Source organism: Lepidochelys kempii, chromosome 6, assembly GCF_965140285.1.
Source record: "Lepidochelys kempii isolate rLepKem1 chromosome 6, rLepKem1.hap1, whole genome shotgun sequence".
Taxonomy (NCBI): Eukaryota; Metazoa; Chordata; order Testudines; family Cheloniidae; genus Lepidochelys; species Lepidochelys kempii.
In genome coordinates this window covers 11,131,024-11,158,141 of record NC_136385.1, presented here as the reverse complement: position 1 = coordinate 11,158,141, position 27,118 = coordinate 11,131,024, and the positions used below count along the sequence as shown (strand labels likewise).

Sequence of the window (27,118 nt, the reverse complement as noted above, 5' to 3'; positions counted from 1 at the left end):
GGCTTTAGGATTTAGGAACCTAGGTCCCATTAAAAATCATGCTTTTGAAAATGGTATCTGTGCATAGGCACTGACTCTGTGGGTGCTCTGGGGCTCAAGCACCCCCAGAAAAAAATTGGGGGTGCTCAGTACCCACGGGGCTGGCCATTGATCAGCTGTGCGGTGGCCCCTGGGGCTGGCCATGGCTTCAGTGGCTCCCGCCACTTGCTCCTTTTCACCCTCAACTCTCCTCACTCACCCTTAAGGCAGGAGGGGGCAGAAAGGACCAAGCAGCAGGCAAGAGGTGCTCGGGAGTGGGGGCAGAGAGGAGTGAGTGGTGGGCAGGTGGGTGGAGCCTTGGGGAGGGGGCGGAGAGGAGTGAGCAGGGGGGGCCTTGGGGGAGGGGGTGAAGAGGAGCGAGCGGCAGCAGGGTTGAGGGGGAGCCTCGGGGGCAGAGGCAGAAAAGAGGGAGTGGGAGGCATTCAGGGGGCAGGAAGAGGCAGAGTAGGGGCGGGGCCTCTGGAGGGGCAGAGTAGGGGAGGAGCCTTGGGGGAGGGACAGAGTGGGGGTGGGGCACCCAGCGTGGGGGTGGGGCACCTACTGTCAAAAACAAAAGTCAGCACCTGTGTATCTGTGGCGAGTTCTGTGTCAAGCCTGTCCTTGCAGCTGGTGCAGAGGCCATGTATGGGGGACAGGCGGCTGGCTGCAGAACATCCAGCCCTTAGACTCATAGCCAGCTGATCCGTTCACAGGCAGCCCTAAGCTATGGTGGTCCCAGGTTCAGAAACCTGCAAGTGACCCCTCTGTGCTCCCCATCTTACCTTCACCCAGCACGCGTTGGAGGTTTGAGCCCAGGGCTCCAGTGTCAGGGGTCAGCTTCTTCTGATTTTAGGTAATTATTTTTAGATACATTTTTAGGAGCCATAAATGATTTTTTAAGCATTTTTCTGGAATTGTGTCATTATGGCAGCTGTCACCAGGTAGGGCTGTTACACACACTGTTTTTTCACAGCATGCGAGCAGGTTTCAATTCTAGGGAAGACAATGTGTGTTGTTATTTTGCGATAATGCAGAGTTTTGGGTAGGGAGAGTTGTGTGAGCAGCAGGAGAATTTGCTGTCTGCCTTGGGCTCTTGTTTAGAATGGACTGTCTCCCTGGGGACTGGGTGATTAGCTTTGGGCTGACGTTCCTGGGAGAAGGGCTGAAATGTGTGATAGAATTTGGCAACATTAACTCCCAGTGAATAAAGTTGTTTTGCCCAGAATGTGGAATAATTCATATCGGGCAGAATTATTATTGACTTTACAGGATCAAGTCCTCTTAACTTAGCAAGAGTAGTGGAGCTATGTGCATGTTTCAGCACAGAGAGATTTGAAGATTCATAGATTTTTAAGGCCAGAAGGTGCCATTAGGTCATGAGGCCAGAGAATCTCACCCAGTGATGTCTACATCATGCACATAACTTTGGCTTGAGCTATAGCAGATCTTTTAGAAACATATTCAGTCTTGATTTAAAGATTTCAGATGATGGCAAAACCACCACTTCCCTTGGTAACTTGCTCCAATGGTTAATCATCCTCAAGGTTACAATTTTTGCCTTTGTTCCAGTCTCAATATATGTAACTTCAGCTTCCAGCCATTCTCATTTTGTTTGCTACCTTATATATTAAAATAGTAACATTTAAAAAAAAAAATCTTTTTCTCGCCCTAGGGAGGCAGTTGCAAATCACAACAAATTCAGGAGGAAGTGCAACTCCTTCTTTGTGGAGTTTGTCAGTAGTTACTGTTTTGGGGACAAAATCCCTCCATCTGCAGAGATCATCGAACAACTGATTAAGTTCGTGGCTTGCAAACCTTCTAACGCAGAACATCAAGGGGTTAGAAAGGGTGAGTGATGTGTGTAACACAGAAACGGCTCGATCCTGCCAATCCCAGTTGTTCAGATATCCCGAGTCAGGCCCCAAAACTCATGACAGTGACTTTAAAATCATGAGATAAAAACCCAAACAATAAATACGAGGTTTTTTTATTTGCCTTCTGGTGTTGGAGCTTTTAGGGCAATTCACACCAGCTGGGGGTCTGACCCTTTGACTCCAGTGTAGCTATGGGGGGTTCACACCAGTGAGGGATCTGGTCTTGTGCTCAGAAAAAAAAAAAGTAATCCATTCTACTCTTTGTTTTCAGTGTACAAACCAACGAGTGACTTGTCGCCCTTTGAAGAATGCATGGATCCGAGTCCTACTGTCAAGTCCTCCCTTTTGAAAATGCTGCTTCGGTGCAGGTTGGTTCTAGTTCTTCCAGTGGCTATATTAACTGTGTTTCACTCACAGATCCACGTTGGGTATATTCAGTTTTATAACTTATGTCCATTTCCTCCTAGACTAGACGATGTGAAGGAACACCTGGAAGGGTATCTCTCCAGGATGGAGGAAGTATTATCATTAAATCAAAGCAGTCGCAATGATTTCTATTTCATGGTAGTGTGCTGCTTTGAGGTGAGTCCCATGAAGAGTCTGTGGAGAAACGTAGACATTTTATTACATCCATAATAACTATGTTAAAAGAATAGTTAAGGTTGCAAAGTCAAGTACTCCAATGTTAGGAAATGCTAAAATTAAGGTTACCTGTGCAGTCTTCACTTTTGCTCTGGCATATGCTTTACAATACAGTCTGAAGTTACATAACCAGATACTATTTTTTCCACAGAATGCCTGCCTCAATCAGTATATGAAGTTACTCAATATTTATTTATGTATTTGTATTTTTGTAGCGCCTAGGAGTACTAGTTATGGGCCATTTACCCCGCATTGTACCAGATGCTGTACAAACTTGTGTGCCCCCGCCTTATTCTCTGCACACCACCCAGACCCTGCACCGAATTCAGAAGTATTAATTCTACGGTGCTCTCGCTAGAGTATCAGAGTGCCTCACAAACGTTAATGAATTCATCTTCACAATGCCCCTGTGAGAATAGGTGATATTATTATGCCCATTTTACAGCTGTTGCACTGAGACACAGAGAGATTTCTGCCAAATTGTCAGACGTCTCCACTAATTTTGGGTGCCCGATTTGAGATCCCCAGGGCTGACAAGCAGAGTACTTAGAATTTTTATAGCCTTTTATGTGTTCATAGCACAGCTCCCATTGACCTCAGTTGCAGCTGTGAATACTCAGCACTTGTACAAGTCAGACCCAGGTATCTCACGTTGGGCACCCAGAAATGGAGAAACATACAATTAATGGCCAGTTCTCCCATTTTCAGAAATAACTTTGGTACTTAGGAGCCTAAATCTCACTGACTTTATGAGACTTAGGGGAAAATTCAGCGGTGCCTAAGTCACTTAGGAGTCTAAGTCTCATAGATGTTCAGTGACTTTTGGCTCCTAAATCACGTTGGCACTTTGGAAAATTTTACCCTTAGGCTCGCAGAGAGGGGCAAAAGATGTGGGGGGATAGAAACCAGGGTGGGGAGAAGTGGACGGGAGAGAGACAGGAGCTCTTACCCCCAGGCTGTTATTTTTAATCAGTGGCATTGTTTCAAAATGACCAGAACAATTTTATTTTTTGTAGCCTTTAAAGTTAATGTCTGCTGTGTGGTGCGGGGAGAAGGGAAAAGTTGAGTCACTAAAAAAAACCTGCCCAACCAACTGCATCCCCTTTACCACAGGGGTACTGTCTGTTCACTACTGTACATTTTTAAAAATTCTCTCTCTTGAACAGGATTTTATGTATTCCTCCTTTCAAGAAGACGCCAGCCAGAATTCAGAGCACTTGTTCTCCACTGCAGATCTGTCTGCTCCCAGCTCTGTCACTCTCACCAGCATTGAAAACCTGCAGTTCATTGCTAAGCTCCGACTCGCCATCGGTAACGTTGCAGCTGTGCTTGGCAGAGAGCTGCCAAGTGGTAAGTGGAGTTTCTAACCGTTTTCCAGTTGTGCTGGACATCAGGGAAGATTGGTTAGAGAACCGTTCAGCTCCATGGATGTTGTTTGCTTTAAGGGTTGTGTTTGTCCAGAGTAATTTCCAGAGCTGATCAAAACATTTTCAGCTGAACAGTTTTCTATTGGAAAACGCTGTCCCATCCGAACTGAAATGTGTTGTGGGAATGCGTCGATTTTGATGAAATTTTTAACAGAAAAGTTTTGAAACATTTTGCAATTGAAATGAAGCGTTTTATTTGATTTTTGTCATTTTCATTCAGTTTCATTTTGATTTTTACTTTTTGTTTTAACGTTATCATTTCAGTTCAATTTTCTCATTTTGACTTTCATATATTATGTATGACGTGATCAAACTGAAATGTTTTGACATTATCAAACGTTTCATTTCAATAAGGTTGTTTCTATGTGAAACCCTTCTGCCTGTTGGAATTGGCAGCAACAAGGGCCGGGTTCAGTATCTAGGGGTTCCTTTTCGACAGTACAACACAAAACTGGCTTGAGCCCCCACCCAGTGACCTGGGACAATTACACACCACCCCCAGGGCGCCTCTAAGAGGCAGTACTTCCCCTCTTGCAAGCACTGAGTCTGTGTATGGAAAAGAAAACTTTTAATAAAAGGGTAAAGGAACCCAGCATTAATTGGGGAAAACACGACAAACATGATTCAGAAACAGATGGCCATGAACAAAACACCCACACCAGAGTACACAGGGGAGTGTCCTTTTCCTCAGTCTCTCACCTTGTGGTATGAAAGTCTGACAAACAAATGTCCCTTTAACACACCACTCCCCTGTCCCTCCACCGCACCCCACTCACAGTTGTTGTCCTTGGTCAGTGAAGACCCAGAGTTCAGAGGTGCATCTCTGTGAGTTCACCTCCCATCCAGGGGATGAAGGACACCCAGCAATGCTTCAGCTGTCACTCCACTGTTGGCCACTCGCTCCACCACTGCTCGCGGAGCCATCAGCCACTTTATTGGCCGCTCGTTCTGCTGCCACTCACTCCACCAGCTCACTCTGCTGTTGCTTGCTCTGGCAGCCGCTCACTCCTATGTCAGCTGCTCTGCCATCGCTCACTCCACCACTGCCCTCTAGAGCAACCTCTGGAATGTCTTGAGGTCCCCCCACTTAACACAGCTCTCAGTGATTTCAGCTGTTACAGGGGGAGCCTCATTGCTAGGGCAGGCTGGGCAGTCACTTTTACCAGAGACGCTGTCCCATAGCAGCGCTAATGCTTGGACCTGGTTATCAGTGATTTCAGCTCTAGTGATCCAAAACAAAAGACTCTCAACTGAATCTTAATCAGCTCTGTCATTAAACAGTGGAGAGGGGGAAGGACAAATGTGTCGAGAACTCTTCGGCAGAGCTCACACCACCATGTACAGACACCTGTCCCCACCCTCTCACCTCTTCACTGGGCTTCAGCTCTCCTACCTCCTTCTTAGCAGGTGGAGTTCAGCTGAGGTTGAACCTCTCAGTCAGGGTATGCCAAGCACAGATCTGCTGCCCTCTATTCACACAACAAGGGTAATAAAACTGTATTACTCCTGCACCCAATACCAAAATGCAATCCAACACCAGCCAAAAGTGATCATTTGGGCAAAGCTGCTCCATCATGCTGCACACTTAGGCAGAGTGGGCATGTCTATGCAAACTAGGTCGGCTCCTGATGTCTTCTTCCCCAGTTCATCACTAGATGTCAGGGGAGAGCTCAGTCAGACTCTGCTTACAGATCTTTCTGAATCGGAATATTTCATACATGAAATATTTTGAGATTTTGACTTTTCCTCATCATTTGGGACCAATACAAATTTAGAAATGTCAGAATTTCCCACAGAACAGAAATTCCATTTTCCAGCCAGCTCTGATCATTACTGGAAAATACAACCTTAAATGACAAGATGTACAAAAGTGTGTGGTACCTACAGAAACAAATGTCCCACTTCTATATGGCCAGCACGTTTACCCAGCTGACTTTAGTGAAATGATCTTTCCCCTCAATTTCACTTGGTATGAGGTCACCAAATTAAAAGAGACAGGGTAAAATCTTCTTTAAATGAGTTTTTAAAGTATTTAAGTCAAGAATTTAAGTCTGTTTCTCAAAGCTCCACTCTAGCTCAGCCAGGAATTATTGGGCCAGATGCAGGAATCACCAGGCGAGATTCTCTGGCTTGGGTTATTCATAGATTCCCAAATCAGAAGGGATTATTATGATCATCTAGTGCAGCATAAGCCACAGAACTTCCCCCAAATAATTCCTAGAGCAGCACTTTTTATAAAAACATCCAATCTTGATTTACAAGATTATGCAGGAGGCTGAACTGGGTGGATACAATGAGCCCATTTGACCTGAAAATCTGAGACCTAAAAATGTCTGACCTCTCTGAATGCTGTAGGCTCTGCAAGACCAAACTCACTGTTGCCACAAAATTAATGGTGGCCACATTTAGTCCTACAGGATGAATTTTATCCATGAAGCAGTTTTCACTGGGAGGTGGTATTGCATTTTATACCTGTAAATCTTCACTTCAGAAGGGTTAACGGAAGGACTGTTCCTTCTGGTTCAGATGAAGTGTATCTATTCAAATGGGGTCTTTCTTGACTTTCTCCTTTTTTCCCCTTTTATCTTAAATACTATGGTAACATTACTGCAGGGATTTCATTGCATATGAGCTTTGAACAACCGTGAAGCTAGGCAGCAATATTGCATTGGTTTGGGGCTAATACTGAACTCTGCTTGGCAGCTGCAGACCAGAATACAGGGACCAGTGCTGAAACTGCAGAAAAACAGTCCCAACTTGTGAATTCAATGAAAACTCTGGTTGAAAAGGCCCAAACACCTTGGCCTCAAATATTCCTTATTAGAAATCTTTGTAATTTCTATGGGATGAACATAATGCAGAAGATTCTTCAGCGAGAGCAGTGGATTTTACCCAGAGGGATTGAGACTTCACAGGTAAGTGGCTTCCAAAGGCAACAGAATTTTATGCTTACAAACTATTCATACAGTTTCTGTATCTCCTTTCTACGGGATGGTTAATTCAAGAGACCTGTATTCACCTGAAAGCCAAGGGCATCCCTAAGGGGGTGCAGGGCCTAGGACAACACTCCCCCCCGCCTCTTCCTGCCCCCGCTCCGCCCCGCCTCTTCCCTCACCCACTCTGCTCCCGCTTCACCCCTTCCTGCTCCACCCCCATTCTGCCCCTTCCCTCCAGCCCCTGCCCCCACCCTGCCTCTTTCTGCCCCTTCCCCCAAACCCCTGCCCCACCTCTCCCCCAAAGTGTGGGGCCTGGGGCAACTACCCCAAACCGTCCAATGGCTCTGCTGAAAGCAGTTTTGTTCTTGATAAGCAAAAAGTGCTCCAAACCATAACATTGGTAAGACATGACCTTTCTGCTTTTGTGTGTTATTTTCAAAATGATGTTGGTATTTAGACTGAGAGCTCTTTATGGCAGGGACTGTCTCTCAGTAAGTGGGTGCAGTGCCTTGCACAATGGGGCTCTGATCTTAGTTACTGTGGGCAGGTTTACACTTAAAATACTGCACTGGTGCAGCTGCCCCGCTGTAGCTCTTTAATGAAGATGCCCTATGCTGACAGGAGAGAGCTCTCCCGTCGATGTAGTTAATCCTCCTCCCCGACAGGCGGTAGCTACATCTGCAGGAGAGGTTCTCCTGCTCACTGACATAACACTGTCTACATGGTTTGGTTGATATAACTACATCGCTCAGGGGGACTGATGTCAGTCGCTGTGTGTCTGGGCAATGTCTGGCACTATGGGCCTCAATCAAGATCACGGCTTCTAGACACTGCCATAATACAAATAATAAACCAATAAATAAAATAAGAATAATAATTAATAATAAAATACATGAAAAACATTTTGATTAACCTTCAAATGTAACTGGTCTGATAGGATTCTTTAGCAGCCTCTTGCTGTAAAATGATGTGCCTTAAATAATACATAAACCGCTTCTTTATAACAAAAGTATAAAATATTTTTATTTCCTTAGGACATAAAAATCAGCTCCAATACACCACTGATGCTTGTGACGCTAGACAGAGCAAGAGGCCACATTAAAAACACAGAATCTGAAGAAGCCAAGCAAATAACAGTGAGTGTCTGTTTTCTATTTTAATGGAACATGGTTTGGTTTGTGATTCTGTACAAGTGAAATTCTGTACAAGTGAAATTCACCCCTGTGCAGAGAGCCAGCACAATTTACACCAGCTAAGGATCTGCCACATAGGACCTGAATCAGAGAACTAGAAGGGACCTCGAGAGGCCATCAAGTCCAGCCCCCTCCACTCATGGCAGGACCAAGCACCATCTAGACCATCCCTGACAGGTTTCTGTCAAACCTGCTCTTAAAAATCTCCAGTGATGGAGATTCCACAACCTCCCTAGGCAATTTATTCCAGTGCCTAACCGCCCTGACAGTTAGGAAGTTTTCCCTAATGTCCAACCTAAACCTCCCTTGCTGCAATTTAAGCCCTTTGCTTCTTGATCTATCTTCAGAGGTTAAGAAAAGCAATTTTTCTTCCTCCTCCTTGTAACAACCTTTTAGGTACTTGAAAACTGTTATCATGTCCTGTCTCAGTCTTCTCTTCTCCAGACTAAACAAACCCAATTTTTTCAATCTTCTCTTATAGGTCATGTTTTCTAGACCTTTAATCATTGTTTTGCTCTTCTCTGGACTCTCTAATTTGTCCACATCCTTCCTGAAATGTGGTGCCCAGAACTGGACACAATACTTCAGTTGAGGCCTAATCAGCGCGGAGTAGAGTGGAAGAATTACTTTTCGTGTCTTGCTTTCAACACTCCTGCTAATACAGCCCAGAAGGATGTCTGCTTTTTTTGCAACAGTGTTACACTATTGAATGACTCATATTTAGTTTGTGGTCCACTATGACCCCTAGATCCCTTTCCACAGTACTCCTTCCTAGGCAGTCATTGCTCATTCTGTATGTGTGCAACTGTTTGTTCCTTCTTCAGTGGAGAACTTTGCATTTGTCCTTATTGAATTTCATCCTATTTACCTCAGACCATTTCTCCAGTTTGTCCAGATCATTTTGAATTTTAATCCTATCCTCCAAAGCATTTGCAACCCCTCCCATCTTGGTATCATCCACAAACTTTATAAGCATACTCTCTATGCCATTATCTAAATTGTTGATGAACAGGACCCAAAACTGATCTCTGCGGGACCCCACTCGTTATGCCCTTCCAGCATGACTGTGAACCACTGATAACTACTCTCTGGGAATGGTTTTCCAGCCAGTTATGCACCCACCTTATAGTAGCTCCATCTAGGTTGCATTTCCGTAGTTTTGTTTATGAGAAGGTCATGCGAGACAGTATCAAAAGCCTTATTAAAGTCAAGATATACCACATCTGTTGCTTCCCCACAAGTCTTGTTACCCTGTCAAAGAAAGCTATCCGGTTGGTTTGACACAATTTGTTTTTGACAAATCCATGCTGACTGTTACTTATCATCTTATTATCTTCTAGATGTTTGCAAACTAATTGCTTAATTATTTGCTCCATTATCTTTCTGGGTACAGAAGTTAAGCTGACTGCTCTGTAATTCCCTGGGTTGTCCTTATTTCCCTTTTTATTGATGGGCACTATAATTGCCCTTTTTCAGCCTTCTGGAATCTCTCCCATCTTCCATGACTTTTCAAAGATAATCACTAATGGCTCAGATATCTCCTCAGTCAGCTCCTTGAGTATTCTAGAATGCATTTCATCAGGCCTTGGTGACTTGGGGACGTCTAATTTGTCCAAGTAATTTTTAACTTGTTTTTTCCCTATTTTAGCCTCTTCTGATCCTATCTTAGTTTCACTTGCATTCACTACGTTAAATGCCCAATCACCACCAACCTTCGTGGTGAAAACCAAATCAATGGAGTCATTAAGCACCTCTGCCATTTCTACATTTTCTGTTGTTCCCTCCTCCCACTGAGTAACCAGCCTACCCTGTCCTTGGTCTTCCTCTTGCTTCTAATGTATTTGTAGAATGTTTTGTTTTCAGCCTTTATGTCTCTAGCTAGTTTGATCTCATTTTGTGCCTTGGCCTTTCTAATTTTGTCCCTACATACTTGTGTTATTTGTTTATATTCATCCTATTTAATTTGACCTAGTTTCCACTTTTTGAAGGACTCTTTTTTTTTTTTTTTTTTTAAGATCACTGAAGATCTCCTGATTAAGTCAGGGTGGTCTCTAGCCATACTTTCTGTCTTTCCTGCACTTAGGATGGAAGAATCCCATGCACCGCTACAGACTAGGGACCGAATGGCTAGGCAGCAGTTCTGCAGAAAAGGACCTAGGGGTTACAGTGGACGAGAAGCTGGATCTGAGTCAACAGTGTGCCCTTGTTGCCAAGAAGGCCAATGGCATTTTGGGATGTATAAGTAGGGGCATTGCCAGCAGATCGAGGGACATGATGGTTCCCCTCTATTTGACATTGGTGAGGCCTCATCTGGAGTACAGTTTTGGGCCCACACTACAAGAAGGATGTGGAAAAATTGGAAGGAGTCCAGTGGAGGGCAACAAAAATGATTAGGGGACTGGAACACATGACTTATGAGGAGAGGCTGAGGGAACTGGGATTGTTTCGTCTACGGAATAGAAGAATGAGAGGGGATTTGATAGCTGCTTTCAACTACCTGAAAGGGGGTTCCAAGGAGGATGGACCTCGACTGTTCTCAGTGGTAGCAGAAGACAGAACAAGGAGTAATGGTCTCAAGTTGCAGTGGGGGAGGTTTAGGTTGGATATTAGGAAAAACTTTTTCACTAGGAGGGTGGTGAAACACTGGAATGCGTTACCTAGGAAGGTGGTGGAATCTCCTTCCTTAAAAGTTTTTAAGGTCAGGCTTGACAAAGCCCTGGCTGGGATGGTTTAGTTGGGGATTGGTCCTGCTTTGAGCAGGGGGTTGGACTAGATGACCTCCTGAGGTCCCTTCCAACCCTGATATTCTATGATTCTATGATTCCTATGCAGTGGGATAGTTTGCTCTTGTGGGCAATGGGTCTTAACTGGTGCCTACTGTAATTATAGGGAATGTGCCTTTAAGGTCTGAGCTTCCCAGACAGACAGTCAGGTGGGCTGCTGTGAATCTCTTGTTATTATAGCCAGTTGGAAACAGACAGAACAAAGCAGATCTCTTTGCAAGCTTCTATGCACTGAGCAATCACTGAACACCACACCTTGGTCTTGCGCTGGCTTCTCTGCACAGTGGTGAATTTCACCCTGATTATAAAACACAACAGACAGTGGTGTGACCCTCTGGAGTGAAATGTGCAAAGTGGAGCCCATAAACCTCTCTCTGTTTTATTTGATTGTCATTTAGGCCATCACAAAGCAAATGGAGAGGCTCCTACAGGCACCGCTGCCATCAGAAGAATCCGTGGAAAACAAATTGGAAAAGATCATGAGTGACGTGAGCAGCCAGGAAAATGCAGCCTTGCTGGAAGTGGTGCTGCATACTGCTCTCACGCTGACCCTGTCCCAGAACCCACTCACCGAGCTGTTCAAATCCATCTGCTTCCAGCCCAGCGCTGTCAAGGTGAGTCTAAAGCAAAGAGCCATTGTATTCCTCCTCGGCCCCAGCAGCTCTGTAGTGCCAGTGACCTAATCCCCTTTATGCCCCTTTCTGTCTGAAGTGTCAGTTACAGCAGCTTTTGGGTGTGGGAGGAACTTAAGATCTGTCCCTATAAATACAGATATATTTAAAATCATCCAAAATCATGGCCATCGTGCCACATCCCACCTGCACTTTTCTTCTGGTTCTCGTCTCTTTCTGTTAACTCAATCGCTAACCAGAGACTTTGGATTTTCTAGTCCAAAAACTTCCAAAGTCACTATTTGCATTTCCCCCTTTGTCCAATGACACATGCTGGGGATATGTGCATGACAGCACCTGCCTGAGGTTCTGGGGGCCCCAGGGAAATAGTACCGAAAGAATTTAAGGACAGAAAGAACCATTATAACCCCTGCATAACCCAGGCCAGAGAATCTCACTCAATTACCATTGTTTGGAGCCCTGAATTATTCGCCTCTCTGTCTGTCCGTATGTGTGTGTCTGTCTGTTTGCAGTGACTCATTATCTTAATGTCAGCTGATAAAGATAGATTTTCCTGTTGAAATCAAAAGGGAAATCAAAGTTTCCACAGGTCATTGGGCCGGATACAGGAATTGCTGGGTGAGATTCTCTGGACTGTGCTATGCAGGAGGCTGGGTTGGATGGTCAGAAAGGTTCCTTCTGGCCTTGACATCGATGACTCTTTCCCTTTGTGCTCATGTGGCTGGTTTCCCAAGTTATGGCACCAAATTCCCAGAGGAAGAATATGGTCTTTGTTTAGGCAGAGAAAGCCACACAGCACAAGGAAATGGAAACCTGTACCTGGGACGAAGGGGGAGAATTTGGCATGAAGCTGGGTTGGCGTAGCACAAACACCCCTTGTGAGAATTGATCTGGCCTAGCCAGCAGCCTGCTTTGGAGGCTGAGCACTTTTACAAGCCCATTTTGCTTTATGATTCCATACCAGTATTTTATTACTCATTCAGTGGGGGATCATTGGGGGATCAGGCACTGGACTAATACTCAGGTTTCCTGGGTTCTTTTCCCACCTCTCCCTGGGTGACTTGGGCAAGTCACTGAACCTTTCTCCTTCTTAGTTTCTCCTCCCACCTCTTGTCTATTTATTTTGTAACTCGTTGAGGCAGGGATTGTCTCATTATATGTCTGTATGGTGCTGGGCACAACAGGACCCCGACCTTGGTCGCTGTGAGTCTGTGCAGCGCCCAGCCCGACAGAACCCTGATCTCAGTCGCTGTGTGTCCGAGCCGTGCCTGGCACAGAATCATAGATTATCAGGGTTGGAAGAGACCTCAGGAGGTCATCTAGTCCAACCCCCTGCTCAAAGCAGGACCAACACCAACTAAATGATCCCAGCCAGGGCTTTGTCAAGCCGGGCCTTAAAAACCTCTAAGGATGGAGATTCCACCACCTCCCTAGGTAACCCATTCCAGTGCTTCACCACCCTCCTAATGAAATAGTGTTTCCTAATATCCAACCTAGACCTCCCCCACTGCAACTTGAGACCATTGTTTCTTGTTCTGTCATCTGCTACCACTGAGAACAGCCAAGCTCCATTCTCTTTGGAACCCCCTTCAGGTAGTTGAAGGCTGCTAGCAAATCCCCCCCTCACTCCAGTTCCCTTAGCCTCTCCTCATAAGTCATGTGCCCCAGTCCCCTAATCATTTTCGTTGCCCTCTGCTGGACTCTCTCCAATTTGTCCACATCCCTTCTGTAGTGGAGGGACCAAAACTGGACACAGTACTCCAGATGTGGCCTCACCAGTGCCGAATAGAGGGGAATAATCACTTCCCTCGATCTGCTGGCAATGCTCCTACTAATACAGCCCAATGTGCCATTAGCCTTCTTGGCAACAAGGGCACTCTGCTGATTCATATCCAGCTTCTCATCCACTGTAATCCCCGGGTCCTTTTCTGCAGAACTGCTGCTTAGCCAGTCGGTCCCCAGCCTGTAGCGGTGCATGGGATTCTTCCTTCCTAAGTGCAGGACTCTGATGGGGGCATGATGGGGCCCTGATCTCAGTCACTGTGTGTCTGTGTGGCACCCGGCACGATGGGGTCCTGATCTCGGTAACTGTATGTCTGTGCAGCGCTTGGTGTAATGAGGTTCTGAGCTTCACTCACTGTGTGTCTGGAAGGTGCCAGGAATCATAGAATCATAGAATATCAGGGTTGGAAGGGACCTCAGGAGGTCATCTAGTCCAACCCCCTGCTCAAAGCAGGACCAATCCCCAATTAAATCATCCCAGCCAGGGCTTTGTCAAGCCTGACCTTAAAAACTTCTAAGGAAGGAGATTCTACCACCTCCCTAGGTAACGCATTCCAGTGTTTCACCACCCTCCTAGTGAAAAAGCTTTTCCTAATATCCAACCTAAACCTCCCCCACTGCAACTTGAACAAAACCTTATATCTCCCAAGTCTCCATCCAGCGCTCTATCCACATACTCTTCCTTCCACTCTGCCCCAGTGCTGTAGTAAAGGTGTCCAACTGTGGTTTGTTTACAAGGGGACCTACCTTCCGACCATGCCGGGCGACCTTCTCTTTGATGTGATGAATTGGAAAAACGTTGGCTTTACAAAGATGTGGAGTAAGTCTCAGAAAAACTTTATATTAATATTTTTTCTTACTGCTTTTAAGTGCACCACTGTTGTAATACCAGGTGTGCTTGCCAGGAGGCAGCCATTCCGCTTAACCCAAATGGTGCCTACATACAGAGAGGTTCCTGTGCCAGCTCCTTTCCAAGCCCCCGGGGGGAGGTGTGGCTGGGAAAAATGCGGCATGACTGGGACACAGCTGAGACCAGCTGATCCCTGCTTGGCAGAAAAGTACCCTGAGGCTATAGGAAGCTGGTCTTAAATTAGAGCAAGGTTAAAGATGGGTCTGGCAGCCGTGGTGCAAGGGATGGGTAAAGGCTGCTGAAAACAGCGACTGCATTTCAGACGGACCAGAAATCTGGTTTAGAATGTTGGTTCACAAGGTCATTTTTTACAGAAGCAGGAAATTTGGGACCAGGTCCCTGGCTGGTGTCAGTTGGCCATTGCTCCGTTGGAGTCAGTGAGCCAGATTCCCAGCTGAGGAGAATCGGTTGTCGCTCCATTGGAGTCAGTGGGGCTGTGCTGATCCACCAGCTGAGGTTCTGGTGCATTCTCATTACTGTTGTTTTTGTGACTGTACCAGTAGCTGACTGGTCTGATTCTCTCTCTCACACAGGATGCCGATGCGGGCAGCACTGGCCCATTCGAGCTGTAAGTGTCTCTTCGTAGCTGTTGTTTGTTGGGGGTGTATCTTCAGCCTCGTGCTGCGTCTCTGTGTCTCTGGGATGTACGTGTAGGATTTCTTGGGACAGGGCTACTTGCCATTGACACAAGGATCCAGAGGCCCAAGCTGACTCCTAACCTGATCTCCCTACTTAAAAACATGCACTTAAATTGCACCTAAATCTTCACGTTAGGGCTGACGTAGTGTCTGGGCTTGAGCTTTTCACTGCTGTGCATCCCCAAGCTAGTCTCCTGTGATTCGAGAGTATCCTATCCGGAGCTGTATCCACATGTAGCCCCTTCCTGGGGCACCCCTGTAAGGGTGGTAGAGCCCCTGGGTGGGGGCTGAACCTGCCTCCTCCAGAGCTAAGAGCACAAGTCTTTCCTGCCTGAGCCGAAAGACCCACCTCTCTTAGCCCAGGCTGTAGCAGGCTCATCAACCTCTATGTACGGCCCAGCCATCGCTAGAGCTGGGCAGGGCCCCACACTGGTAAGCGTGGGCTACATGTGTAGATGGGTCTGTGGAGACAGTTACTGAAGATAAAGTGTTCCATGGCATGGCCTATAAGAGCAAAACATGTGGTATTTGTAAAGTTAGTTGCTTTTGCCCTGAAAATGCCTTAGGCTCAGATTCACAAAGGGGTTGGACGTTGTGACGCTGCACGTGGCAACACCTAACTTTTAGTCGCTTAGAAAAGCGCTGGAGCAGCAGTGGGATCCACAGAGCCCGAGTTAGGCACCCAGCTCCCTGTACAATGCCTGGGCAGAGACAGGCACCGGACAGTGTGACACACCAAGCCAGCATGCCAGGCGAGGAGCTGCGTAAGCCAGCCAGTGGGAGATGCTGATCAGTGGGGTATGTGCTAAGCCCTTCCCCACTCCTTGGTCCAGGCTGCAGGGAAGCACCTAGCTCTGCTCAGTGATCCAAAGGGGCGTAGGCACCTAAGTCATTTCTGTGTCACTCTGCACAAAGATTGAGATTTTCACTGCTGTACATTCAAGCTACTTTCCTGTGACACTAGAGTTTCATCATATCCAAAGCTGCATCTGTATGAAGCCTGTGTCACTCCACACAAAACAACCGGAGGAGGAGGAGGAGGAGGTAGTGGTGGTGAGAAGGAGTCTGCAGTCCGGTGATTAGGGAGGTGGAGGACCAGTCCCCTTGTTCCAATGACTCATTGTTTAGCCTCAGCGGAACAGCATCACAAGGAGAGATTGAGGAAGCCCCATCAGAATTTCCCATAGCTCAGTGTCTACGGCTCCCTTCTGGGAGGTGGGAGCCCCTAGTTTAAATCCTTTGGGCCAAGGGAGTATTTAAACCTGGATTTCCTGGGGTGAGTGCTCTAACCACTGGCCTGAAAGGTATGAAGGATCCTCCTCCTCTGGCTAGGTTTTCAACGGGCTCCTTTTCCTGTCTTCCCCCAGTTCATGGGTTGCTCTGGAGCTGAGGCAAGAGATCAGTATTTGGACACCAAGAGTGGGGCAGCAGTGCACATGCCCAGAGGCAGAAGCCTTAGCACTGAGGGAACTTGTACCCTGAAAACAGAGGCGTGGAGTGAGTGTAGATGTCTACAGGGTTAGTTGGTAGCTGAGCAGGAGTTTTGGGGCTCACAGTGATGCCTGAAATTGGGACTTAGCCACAAAGTACCCTGGTGGATCTGGGCCTTCCCAAGTGCAGGTCTGAGTACCCTGCACCTAATCCTCCTCCTCTGTTCTAGCAACATGGTTTTCAACAGTGACCGATCTGGTTTTGCCTTGCCACTAGCAGTCATGCTCATTCTGCGTACATTTGGTGAGACCACAGCTGTATACACTCAAAGGGAGCTGCCCCCTCCCCCCCGAATTTCAGTGTGTTTGGGGAGCCTGGGGGCTTGTCTACGTGTCCATTTGTGTGTGCGGCAAGCCGGGGTGTGAACTACAGCACACTGTCCTGCACATTGTCACTGTGTGGACGCTGCTGCCTCTTGTGCACTAAAAGTTCCGTCTTGCACTTGGATGTCCTGCTGATTCACTAGCATGTGCTGGAGCAGGTGCCATGCAGACAGTTGGTGCGTGTACATTCACACCCCAACCTCCCGTGCACTGAGGGGCTGTGTAGACAAGCCCTAACTCCACTAGGCTAGTCTGAGAAACATGATCCTACACACAAAGCCAGTATATTGCACACTCACTGTCTTTCCTGTTCACTGTTTTGAACATTTCTGCCTCCAGTGGTTTGTGCAACGTCTGTTTCTTGCTCCGCTGCAGAGTGATGCTGTCTGGCTAGCAGCTGAGCAATCCATTGTACAATTGTTGCATTGCTGATTCTTTAAAAAATGACTAAAGCTGGCCTTATCCCTGTGACAACAGTGCGGACTGCCCATGGAGATTATGAAATGTGTGTGTGGCTCCGAGGTCGGTGGGACTGATCACAAACCGGTGAAGGGATTTGAGGAAGTAGATGTGTAAGTTTAAAGTCATTGCATGTAATGTAAAAGGAATGAATGAGACTGTGTCAACGTAAACCCACACAGCTGTCTGGGAATTGTCTACTGGGGTGAACTATAGGTGCCAATTTTAGGGGAAATTTCATTGAAAGTTCAAAATTCCAATCATTTTCCCCACCCCAGTGTGACTCCACGGTCACTATAGTTGTGAACTGATTTGGGTGAAACACCAAAAAGTACACGGTTTGGGAGAAAAGTCTGACCTCTGACTGTCAGATAAATTGTGGTTTCTTAATACAGCACGAAGGATAAAACAGAGAGAGGCTACGTGCTGGGGAGTCCGTCCTCACGGAACAATGAGACCGAGAGGGATCTGCCTGCAGCCTCAGTCTCCATCGCCAGAGCACTGCTCCATTCTTCAATGCTACTGGGGACTTTTACCGATAGACAGGTGGGAAAACAAATGCCCCCGGCAAAACATCTGTCTGTCTGTCTGCAGTAACTGATCAGTGTTACACACCACTAACAGGCTATAAATTGTAATGGTAATTTTGTCTGACTTATACATTGCCTTTGTGGAGGTGTCTGTACAATTAAGAGGGGAAATGCTTCCTCAGAGCTAAGCTATGGAAATACTTTGCCTTCTAGTCCATTTTGGAGCTAATGAAAGTGAAGCCCCAGGACGCAGAAAAGTTCTTTTGTGACCACCTTGAAAAAGACATCCAGTTCCTCGCAGAGTCACTAAGTGGAAACATAGACGATGCAACAATGACAGTCCACCTCTTCCTCAGATACATCCTCGACAGCACAGCAGGTAAAGGAACGCCTCGTTTTAGGGGCTGTTATTTTTTCTTTTGTTTTGTTTTTTGCTGCTGTATTTATGACAAATTCAGACTAAAATTAGGTTCAAAATGTTTAACCGAGAGGGGCATGATCCATCAGGACAGCTCATGTAGGGATGAGGTGGATTCCCCAGCACTTGGAGCCTTGACATTAAGAATTGATATTTCTTTCTAAAAGTCTGCTATAGCTCAGACAGAGGTGATGGCCATGGTGTAGAAATCACTGGGTGAGGTTCTATGGCCAGTGTTATGCAGGAGGTAGGACTAGATGATCATAACGCTCTCTTCTGGCCTTACAGTCTATGAATCTATCAATAAACTGATTTTTAACTGGCTAATATTTTAATGTGTTCCTATATCTTATGACTCAAGAATCCAGTTGCCTGGTAACATTGTAATTCATTTCACTATTTTGAACGACAATATTTACTGCAACTCCTCTACTTTAGATCTGCTCGTTATTTTATGTTAAATGATGAAAGCTTACGTGTAATTGTATATTTCTTACAGACACAAACATGACTATTAAATTTATGCATGAAAAAGCAGACAGAGTACAATGGGAAAGCTGCTTAAAAGCCGTAACTCAGTCGTTCTTCCAGGTATGTGAGGACTGGTTTTCTATACATGGTAAATATCACAAATATAACTAGCTGTTTACTCAGGGTAAGAGAGAGAGCCAGAAAAAGCCCACCTGAGACTTCCATGCCACAATATGAAACCAGAAGTCACACAAAACATTTCTAAAATGCCATTTTTTTGCCTCCAAAGAACCCCTTGGTGTTCAGGTGCCACAGTGATGGGCGCGTTATAAGAACCTGATAGAACAACATAGACTATATTAAGCCTAGCTCGCTTTTCCAATGCAAAACTTGTTCATTGTGTTCAGCGTACTAGAGAGGAAAACCCTGTGTGTTTGAGTGTCTACAAACCTGGTATTAAACGGCCTGCCACTCTGTATTTCCAAGAGTTCTGTTGGCATTTCATTATTATTAATTATTATTATTATTATTATTATTATCATCACAGTAGGGCCTGTTGGCTTAAACAAAGATCAGGGCCCCATTTTGCCAGGCAATTCACAGACACACACAAAGAGTCTCTTTGTGCTGGGCATGGGGGCCAGGGAGCCATGGCCCTCCGACTTTTTACCAGCAATAAGGGCGAGCAACAGTGGGGAGGGGGAGGAGAAGAGCAGGGGTCCAAGTCCTTGGGGAGAAGGGGTTAGGATGGGGCTATGTTTTGGGGGCCGGTGGCCCCCCCACTCCTAGGGAGCTTCCATCATCCCTAGCTGGGTGCTGCACAGACACACAGTGAAAGACAGTCCCTGCCCCAAAGGGCTCACAGTCTAAATGGACAAGGGCAGGATGATTGTCCCTTTTTACAGATGAGAAATGGAGACACAGAGTCATGAAATAGCTTCTCAGAGATCACACAGGGAGTCGGTGGCAGAGCCAAGAATTGAACCCAGATCTCTAGTCTTGTGCCTTAACCCTGAGCTGGCCCCTTTATAACAAGACTCGATTGCTAACTGACATCTCACTTCCACAGGTGCTGGAGCAGAAACTTGCTTCTGCAAAGCAGCAGATCGTAGAGGAGGGAGCTCACAGTTCAAATGTTCTCCTGAAAGTAGCCTATGGCCAGTCCCCGCCTTTCAGCCACCTGCCGAGCTGCTGGCTGATCAACATGCCCTGCATGTGGAGATTTGAACAGAGGATGACACTCCAACGCCTGACCCATCTGGTGCAACAAGAAAATGGAGCAGACCAGTTCCCTGTGCTCCTGGAACTACTGTCCAAGGTGCTCTGGGATGATTTGAACTAATGTGTACACACAAACGGCACATGCGTTAGAACAGCAAACACACACACACGCACAGATGTGAATACATTGTAACCCTTTTTCAGCCCAACAGGCTAGTCAAAGTTTGGGGCCTTGTGGATGTTCCAGTTGGAAGTAGAAATTGATGGAGTCTGGTATTTTCTTTACTGCAGTTTTGTTCATTTACAAAGAATATACAAAGTCCTGTCTCTCTGAACACAGGGGGAATCAACTAGCAGGAAACAGCTTTTGTTGCTCACAGGACCAGGAGCAATCTTAGAGCCTGCACCTGACCTCTTCCCAGGTTTCTGCCACTGGCTTGCAGCTGCTCCCTCCTTCTCTGTCTGTTCTTGTCTGTTTCTGTGAGCTCGTCTACACTACAATGCTGTGCCGCTGTAGCACTTCAGTATAGATGCGCCCGACGTCAACAGGAGGCCCTCTGTGATCTCTCTTCCCACAAACAAACACAGCTACCCAAAATAATACTCAGTCAAAAGCTCCTGGGCCGGTTCACACATGTCTTTTGTCTTAGCTGGAGCTTTTACTTACAGTTATGTTAACTGAAGGGTGAGTTCACACCTATCAATCTCAGTAGGGTTTTAACTCCGCCCGTAATAAGGTTTCACCCAGCTCATAACAATACTCATTTATAAAGTTAGAGTAATAGGAACATTAGGACTAGAAGGGAGCTCATAGATTCCAAGGCCAGAAGGGACCATCTAGTTTGACCTCCTGTCTAACATAGGCAAAAAACTGCCCCCAAAATAATTCCTAGAGCAGAGCTTTTAGAAAGACATCCAATCTTGATTTTAAAGTGGTCAGTGATCGAGACTCCCCCATGACCCTTGGTAAATTATTCCAATGGTTAATTACTCTCATTGTTAAAAATATACTCCCGGGTCATCGTGTCCAGTCCCCTGCTGTTGTTCATCATAGAAACTTCTTCATAGCTTATCAATGATGAGATAACTGGCTCTGTGGATATGGGGAAAGCAGTGGACGTGATATACCTTGACTTTAGCAAAGCTTTTGATATGGTCTTCCACAGTATTCTTGCCAGCAAGTTAAAAAAGAATGTATTGGATGAATGGACTATAAGATGGATAGAAAGCTGGCTAGATTGTTGGGCTCAACGGGCAGTGATCAACGGCTCGATGTCTAGTTGGCAGCCGGTATCAAGTGGAGTGCCCAAGTGTCGGTCCTGGGGCTGGTTTTTTTTCAGCATCTTTATTAATGATCTGGATGATGGAATGAATTGCACCCTCAGCAAGTTTGCAGATGACACTAAGCTGGGGGCAAGTATCAGAGGGGTAGCTGTGTTAGTCTGTATCCGTAAAAACAACGAGGAGTCCAGTGGCACCTTAAAGACTAACGCATTTATTTGGGAATAAGCTTTCCTGGGCAAAAAGCCCCCTTCATCAGACGCATGGAGTGGAAATTACAGATACAGGCACGAATATACAGGAACATGAAAAGAAGGGAGTTACCTTACAAGTGCAGAACCAGTGTTGACAAGGCCAGTTCAGTCGGGGTGGATGTGGCCCACTCCCAATAGTTGACGAGGAAGTGTCAATACAAAGAGAGGGAAAATTGCTTCTGAAGTGAGCCAGCCACTCCCAGTCCGTATTCAAGCCCAAATTAATGGTGTTAAGTTTGCAAATGATTTGCAGCCTGCAGTTTCTTTGAAGTTTGTTTTTGATGTTTTTTTGTTGAAGGATGGCTACTTTTAAATCTGTTACTGAGTGTCCAGGGAGATTGAAGTGTTCTCCTACTGGCTTTTGTATGTTACCATTCCTGATGTCTGATTTGTGTCCATTTATTCTTTAAGGTAGAGACTGTCCAGTTTGGCCAGTGTACGTGGCAGAGGGGCATTGCTGGCACATGATGGCATCTATCACATTGGTAGATGTGCAGGTGAATGAGCCCCTGTTGGTGTGGCTGATGTGGTTGGGTCCTATGATGGTATAGTCTTTAAGGTGCCACCGGACTTCTTGTTGTTTAAGCTGGAGAGAGAGGTAGCTGGAGGGTAGGGATAGGGTCCAGAGTGACCCAGACAAATTGGAGGAGTGGGCCAAAAGAAATCTGATGGGGTTCAATAAGGACAAGTGCAGAGTCCTGCACTTAGGACGGAAGAATCCCATGCACCGCTACAGGCTGGGGACCAACTGGCTAAGCAGCAGTTCTTCAGAAAAGGACCTGGGGATTACAGTGGATGAGAAGACAGATATGAGTCAACAGTATGCCCTTGTTGCCAAGAAGGCTAATGGCATATTGGGCTGCATTAGTAGGAGCATTGCCAGCAGATCAAGGGAAGTGATTATTCCCCTCTATTCGGCATGGTGAGGCCACATCTGGAGTACTGCATCCAGTTTTGGGCCCCCCACTACACAAAGCATGTGGACAAATTGAAAAGAGTCCAGCGGAGAGCAATGAGAATGATCAGGGGGCAGGGGCACAGACTTACGAGGAGAGGCTAAGGGAACTGAGCTTATTTAGTCTGCAGAAGAGAAGAGTGAGGGGGGATTTGCTAGCAGTCTTCAACTACCTGAAGGGAGGTTCCAAAGAGGATGGAGCTCGACTCTTCTCAGTGGTGGCAGATGACAGAACAAGGAGCAATGGTCTCAAGTTGCAGTGGGGAAGGTCTAGGTTGGATATTAGGAAACACTATTTCACTAGGAGGGTGGTGAAGCACTGGAATGAGTTACCTAGGGAGGTGGTGGAATCTCCATCCTTAGAGGTTTTAAAGGCCCGCCTTGACAAAGCCCTGGTTGGGATTATTTAGTTGGTGTTTGTTCTGCTTTGAGCAGAGGGTTGGACTAGATAGCCTCCTGAGGTCTCTTCCAACCCTAATCTTCTATTATTCTATGAAACTCCATCTTAAAACCCAGTTAGTGTTGGGCTCCACTCCTTCTGGGAGGTTGTTCCAGACCCTCCCTCCTCTGACGGTTTCCAGCCTACATTTATTCTTGGCCAGTTTATCTCCATTTGTTCTTGTGCCAACATTGTCCTTCAGCTTCAGTAGCTCTTCTCCCTCCCTGGCATTCGCCCCCCTGAACTCATTGTTCCACCGTAATGAAGCGATATTCCAGGTAAAAGAAAAAATCTAGTATTTGTCGATTTTGAGGCCAGAAGGGGCTGTTATAATTGTCTATAGTCTGGCCTCCTGTGTAACCCAGGCCAGAGACCCTCACCCAGTGTTTTCTGGGTGACCTAGAATGGATATTTTAGAAAGAGACTGAGGTCTTGATTTAAAGACAGGAGATAATTATGCTAGGTTTCCCATCATGTCTGTATTTAAACATGAACATACAGGTTTAAATTATGCCCGTAAATTATGCACTGACCAACGTGCAAGTGAGTCATGTGACAATGGCTGTTTTCTTCACACACTGAACAAGGAACTTTATTAGAATAAAAGGTTTCAGAGTAGCAGCCGTGTTAGTCTGTATTCACAAAAAGAACAGGAGGACTTGTGGCACCTTAGAGACTAACCAATTTATTTGAGCATAAGCTTTCATGAGCTACAGCTCACTTCATCGGATGCATTCAGTGGAAAATACAGTGAGGAGATTTATATAAACACCCATTTTTTCATGTTCTGTGTGATCATACACACTCACTTACGATGAGCTATTACCAGCATAAAGAATACTAGAATAAAGAAACTCACAGTTTCCCTGTAGCCCGCTGTCTCTCTCTAATCCTAATGTTCTTTGTCCAGACTAGGAAAAAACCTAGTGTAGGCAGGTTTCACATGTCTTATGAACAGCACTTAATACATTTTAGCTGACTCTAAAAAACCACCATTTTTTCCTACTTTAAACTCCTCCCCTTCTAACAGGCTTCCTGCTACACATGTAAAGAAATAGGACAGCTATCCTCACAAGGGGGTTAATTTACACCATTATGTTTACACCTCTTAATCTGGCCCAAAGAAACAAGGCAGGTGTGATCTGCTACTTCCATTCCAGTCAGGCAGCTTTATTTGATTGCAGTGCTTGCCTATGGACAATTTTGAGTTTGTATTACAACAGGTGTACTAGCAATGACCAGTATGAAACGCCAGGGGGTTGGCAGGTAGCAGGATCTTTGTATAGCTTTCCTAGGGTCCAATAGAGAACTGTAGGGGTAAAGTAGGTTACTATTAAAAAGTCCAAAGGGGCTTTGAGCCAGATGGACTGGTCCCCGCCTGCTGTTTTGCACTGCTCCAGTAATGCAAAGCAGCCAGATACCCACATAACCATGAAGTTTGCAGGAACATCAAAACCACACGACGCCCTTCCCAGTAACCTCTTTTCTCTCCCACTGAACACAGACATCACGTTAAAGAGGTGGCTACTTTTCTCTTACAGCACCAGCACATCCGACACGTGCAGCACCTGCCCGAAATTCTCGCTCTGCAGTGCTCTCTGATCCACTTTTTCCAAAACGGCGATATCCATGAAGGTGAAAGGCTTTCTGTGAGAAAGTTCTTGGAACGGGATGACCTCTCAGGTACACGTCATACTTCTAGGGTTATGGTACCAAATCCACCCTTGGAACAGTTGTGTTGGAGTCAGTGGGGCCAAATCTCCAGCTGGTGTGAATCATTACTGTGCGCTGGCCTTATAAACCTGTGGAGTCCTCAGTGCTGCAGGGATCTTCTTGTGGCTTTAGGGCAGCTTTGCATTGTGGGGACAACCTCTGTCAGCCTCAATGCGCCCAAGAATCTGTATGACCCTATTTCTTGAGCATCCATAAAGAACCCAAGGAACTTCATGGCTGAGCTAGGCATGGTCTCTGTACAAGGGATAATACTGACATGCCTGGGGCTTGAGCCAGACAGTGTAGAGATCAAGGGAAAAACTCCCATTTGCTGCAGTGGGCTTTGGAGCAGGATCAAAGAGAACACCTGCAGTTCTGCAATTATTTGCAAATTATAAACACCAGTCAAAGAAGCCAATGAGAGCAATCAATCAAAATGCTAAGAGCCACTGGCTTTCCATAAGACGGTGGGCAGGTCCACAGTACAGACATTTGACAGCATGGCCAGGCTGGTCAGGTGTGATGAGGTGCAATTTTGTGATTGATGGAGCTTGATGGCAAAAGCTCCTAGTGCAGAGACAGTTCTACCAGCTGCACTGTGCTTTTGCCAGGACCACTTATTTTGCTCAGGGAGGCAGGAATAAGCCAAACCGGCAAAAGTGCTTTGGCTGCTGTACGCGGTGTCCACACTAGGAGCGCTTTGCTGGAACAGGATACTGGTATAGCCACGCCGGCAAAGTGCTCCAAGTGTAGACCTGGCCTTGATCTTCTCAGGGCTAGATCCGCAAAGGGGACTTAAAGTCAGCATTGCAATGCCTGACAGCTACACACCAGGCTGCTTAAGGGAATCCACAGCTTAATACTTACCCTGATTGGGCCAGAGAGAGAACGGCTTTGTAGCCTGGTGATTAGGTTACCCACCTGGGAGAGCCCGGCTCCAGTCCCCCTGCTCCAGCTAATATTTAAGTAGTTTATACAAAGTGAAGCAGGTTCAACAGGAGAGATTGAGAGGATGCTAGCCCAGAATACCCAATAGTCCAGTGGTTAGGTCACTCACTTGCAATCCTAGGGACCCTGGGTTCTAGTCCCAGCTCTAAGTAAGATAGATGGGGGTTTTCCAGGGAGAGTGCTCTAACCACTGATACAAGGGCACCATCACTACCTCTTCTGTCTCAGCTCTGTCTTGAAAGCAGGCCTCTGAGAATGCTTACTGGGTTGGGCTTCTGCAGATGAGATAGGTGGAGAGATGTCTAGTTCATAGACTCATAGAAATGTAGGGCTGGAAGGGACCTCGAGACGTCGTCAAGTCCAGGATCGAGTAAACCTAGATTATTTCTGACAGGTGTTTGTCCAGCATGTTCCTAAAAAAACCCCACCCCAATAATGGAGATTTTACAACCTCCCTTGGAAGCCTATTCCAGAATGTATGGAATGTGTAACCTAAATCTCCCTTGCTGCAGATTAAACCCATTACTTCTTGTCCTGTCTTCATGGAGAACACTCGATCTCTGTCCTCTTTATAACGGCCCCTAACATATCTGGAGACTGTTATCGGGTCCCCCCCTTCAGTCTTCTTTTCTCATGTCTAAACATGCCCAGGTTCCTCCTAGGTCAGGTTCTCTAAACCTTTTATCATTTCTGTTGCTCCCCTCTGGACTCGCTCCAGTTTGTCCACATCTTCGCTCATGTGTGGTGCCCAGAACTGGACACAGTATCCAGCTGAGGCCTCCGCAGTGCCGAGTGGATCGGTGACCTCCCATGAACCCTGCTGGGGCTTGGGTGGCGTCAGGATTTTGAAGGTTGTGTACATGCCGCCTAGCAGACATTTAGGCACCTAGCGGACTTTACCAGTGGGAGTTTAAGCAACTGCAGAGTTAAGTGGCAGCTGAGTGGTGATTTTAAATATCTAAATTTTGGCTTCAGGTGCACAAAATGACAATTAGGTGCCTAAATCCCTTTGTGGATCTAGCCTTCAGTGCCTAAATCTCTCAAAAATCAATGTCAGGCTCCCAAAAAACATAGGCACTTTTCAAAATGTTACCTCATACCTGTTGGTAAATCTTTTTTAATGTTGCAAGGTATGTTAACATTTCAATTAGTCTTTTTACTATGAGAAGTATTTTTGCAAGAGGGAAACTGTTTCTTTTTCCTGGAAAACATATGTTGATAAATGCCATGTTCTCTTCCAACTTCAGATGATCAGCGTTTGACTTTCAAAAGAGCCATACAAACTGTTCGGAAAGTCTGGAGCAATATAAGATCAAGCCTCAGAAGCTCAGGTATTTTGACTTTCATGGTATTTTACTTTCCTTTACTCTACTTTACTTTCCTTACTCTACTTTCTAGATATTTTTCTATCATGTAACAAACAAACGATTCAGTTGTGAAGCTGAGTATGAGTCTACTCCAGAGTAATTACCAAGTATTCCCTGACACGCAGCTGGTCCCAAATTACCCCCTATCCTGCAAAGACATGAACATCCTTAACATACTCTGAGTGGTTCCACTGACTTCACTGGGGCTACTCGAAATGTCTAAAGCTCAGCATGGATGTAAATCTTTGCAGGGTTGGTGAGGAAGGGAGCTGCGTACTGAAAGGGCAGTGATAGTCAGGTTGCCCAGTTGTGTAAGCTAACTGAGCATTTTTGCATATGGAAATTGCTAGCTAGAAGTGGGGGTGACTTTTAATTTTTTTCTAACTGTTGCAAGTTTTTCACAACTTATTTTT

At 46.0% G+C, this 27,118-nt stretch overlaps 1 protein-coding gene across 7 annotated transcripts in view; it reads left to right on the top strand.

The window, feature by feature from the left end:
* The window catches only part of LOC140913636 (E3 ubiquitin-protein ligase rnf213-alpha), a 175,638-nt gene that overhangs the window by 131,874 nt on the left and 16,646 nt on the right, over positions 1 to 27,118 (top strand). For 6 of the 7 annotated variants that reach the window (XM_073350365.2, XM_073350364.2, XM_073350366.2 and 3 more), the window contains 16 exons: positions 1,691 to 1,866; positions 2,164 to 2,260; positions 2,360 to 2,474; positions 3,701 to 3,884; positions 6,665 to 6,876; positions 7,932 to 8,033; positions 11,272 to 11,487; positions 14,026 to 14,107; positions 14,731 to 14,765; positions 17,127 to 17,221; positions 17,504 to 17,654; positions 17,852 to 18,017; positions 18,556 to 18,647; positions 19,597 to 19,845; positions 24,219 to 24,360; positions 26,586 to 26,669. In XM_073350365.2, the coding sequence (XP_073206466.2) occupies positions 1,691 to 1,866; positions 2,164 to 2,260; positions 2,360 to 2,474; positions 3,701 to 3,884; positions 6,665 to 6,876; positions 7,932 to 8,033; positions 11,272 to 11,487; positions 14,026 to 14,107; positions 14,731 to 14,765; positions 17,127 to 17,221; positions 17,504 to 17,654; positions 17,852 to 18,017; positions 18,556 to 18,647; positions 19,597 to 19,845; positions 24,219 to 24,360; positions 26,586 to 26,669 (2,198 nt within the window). The other variant, XM_073350367.2, reaches the window with a different exon arrangement.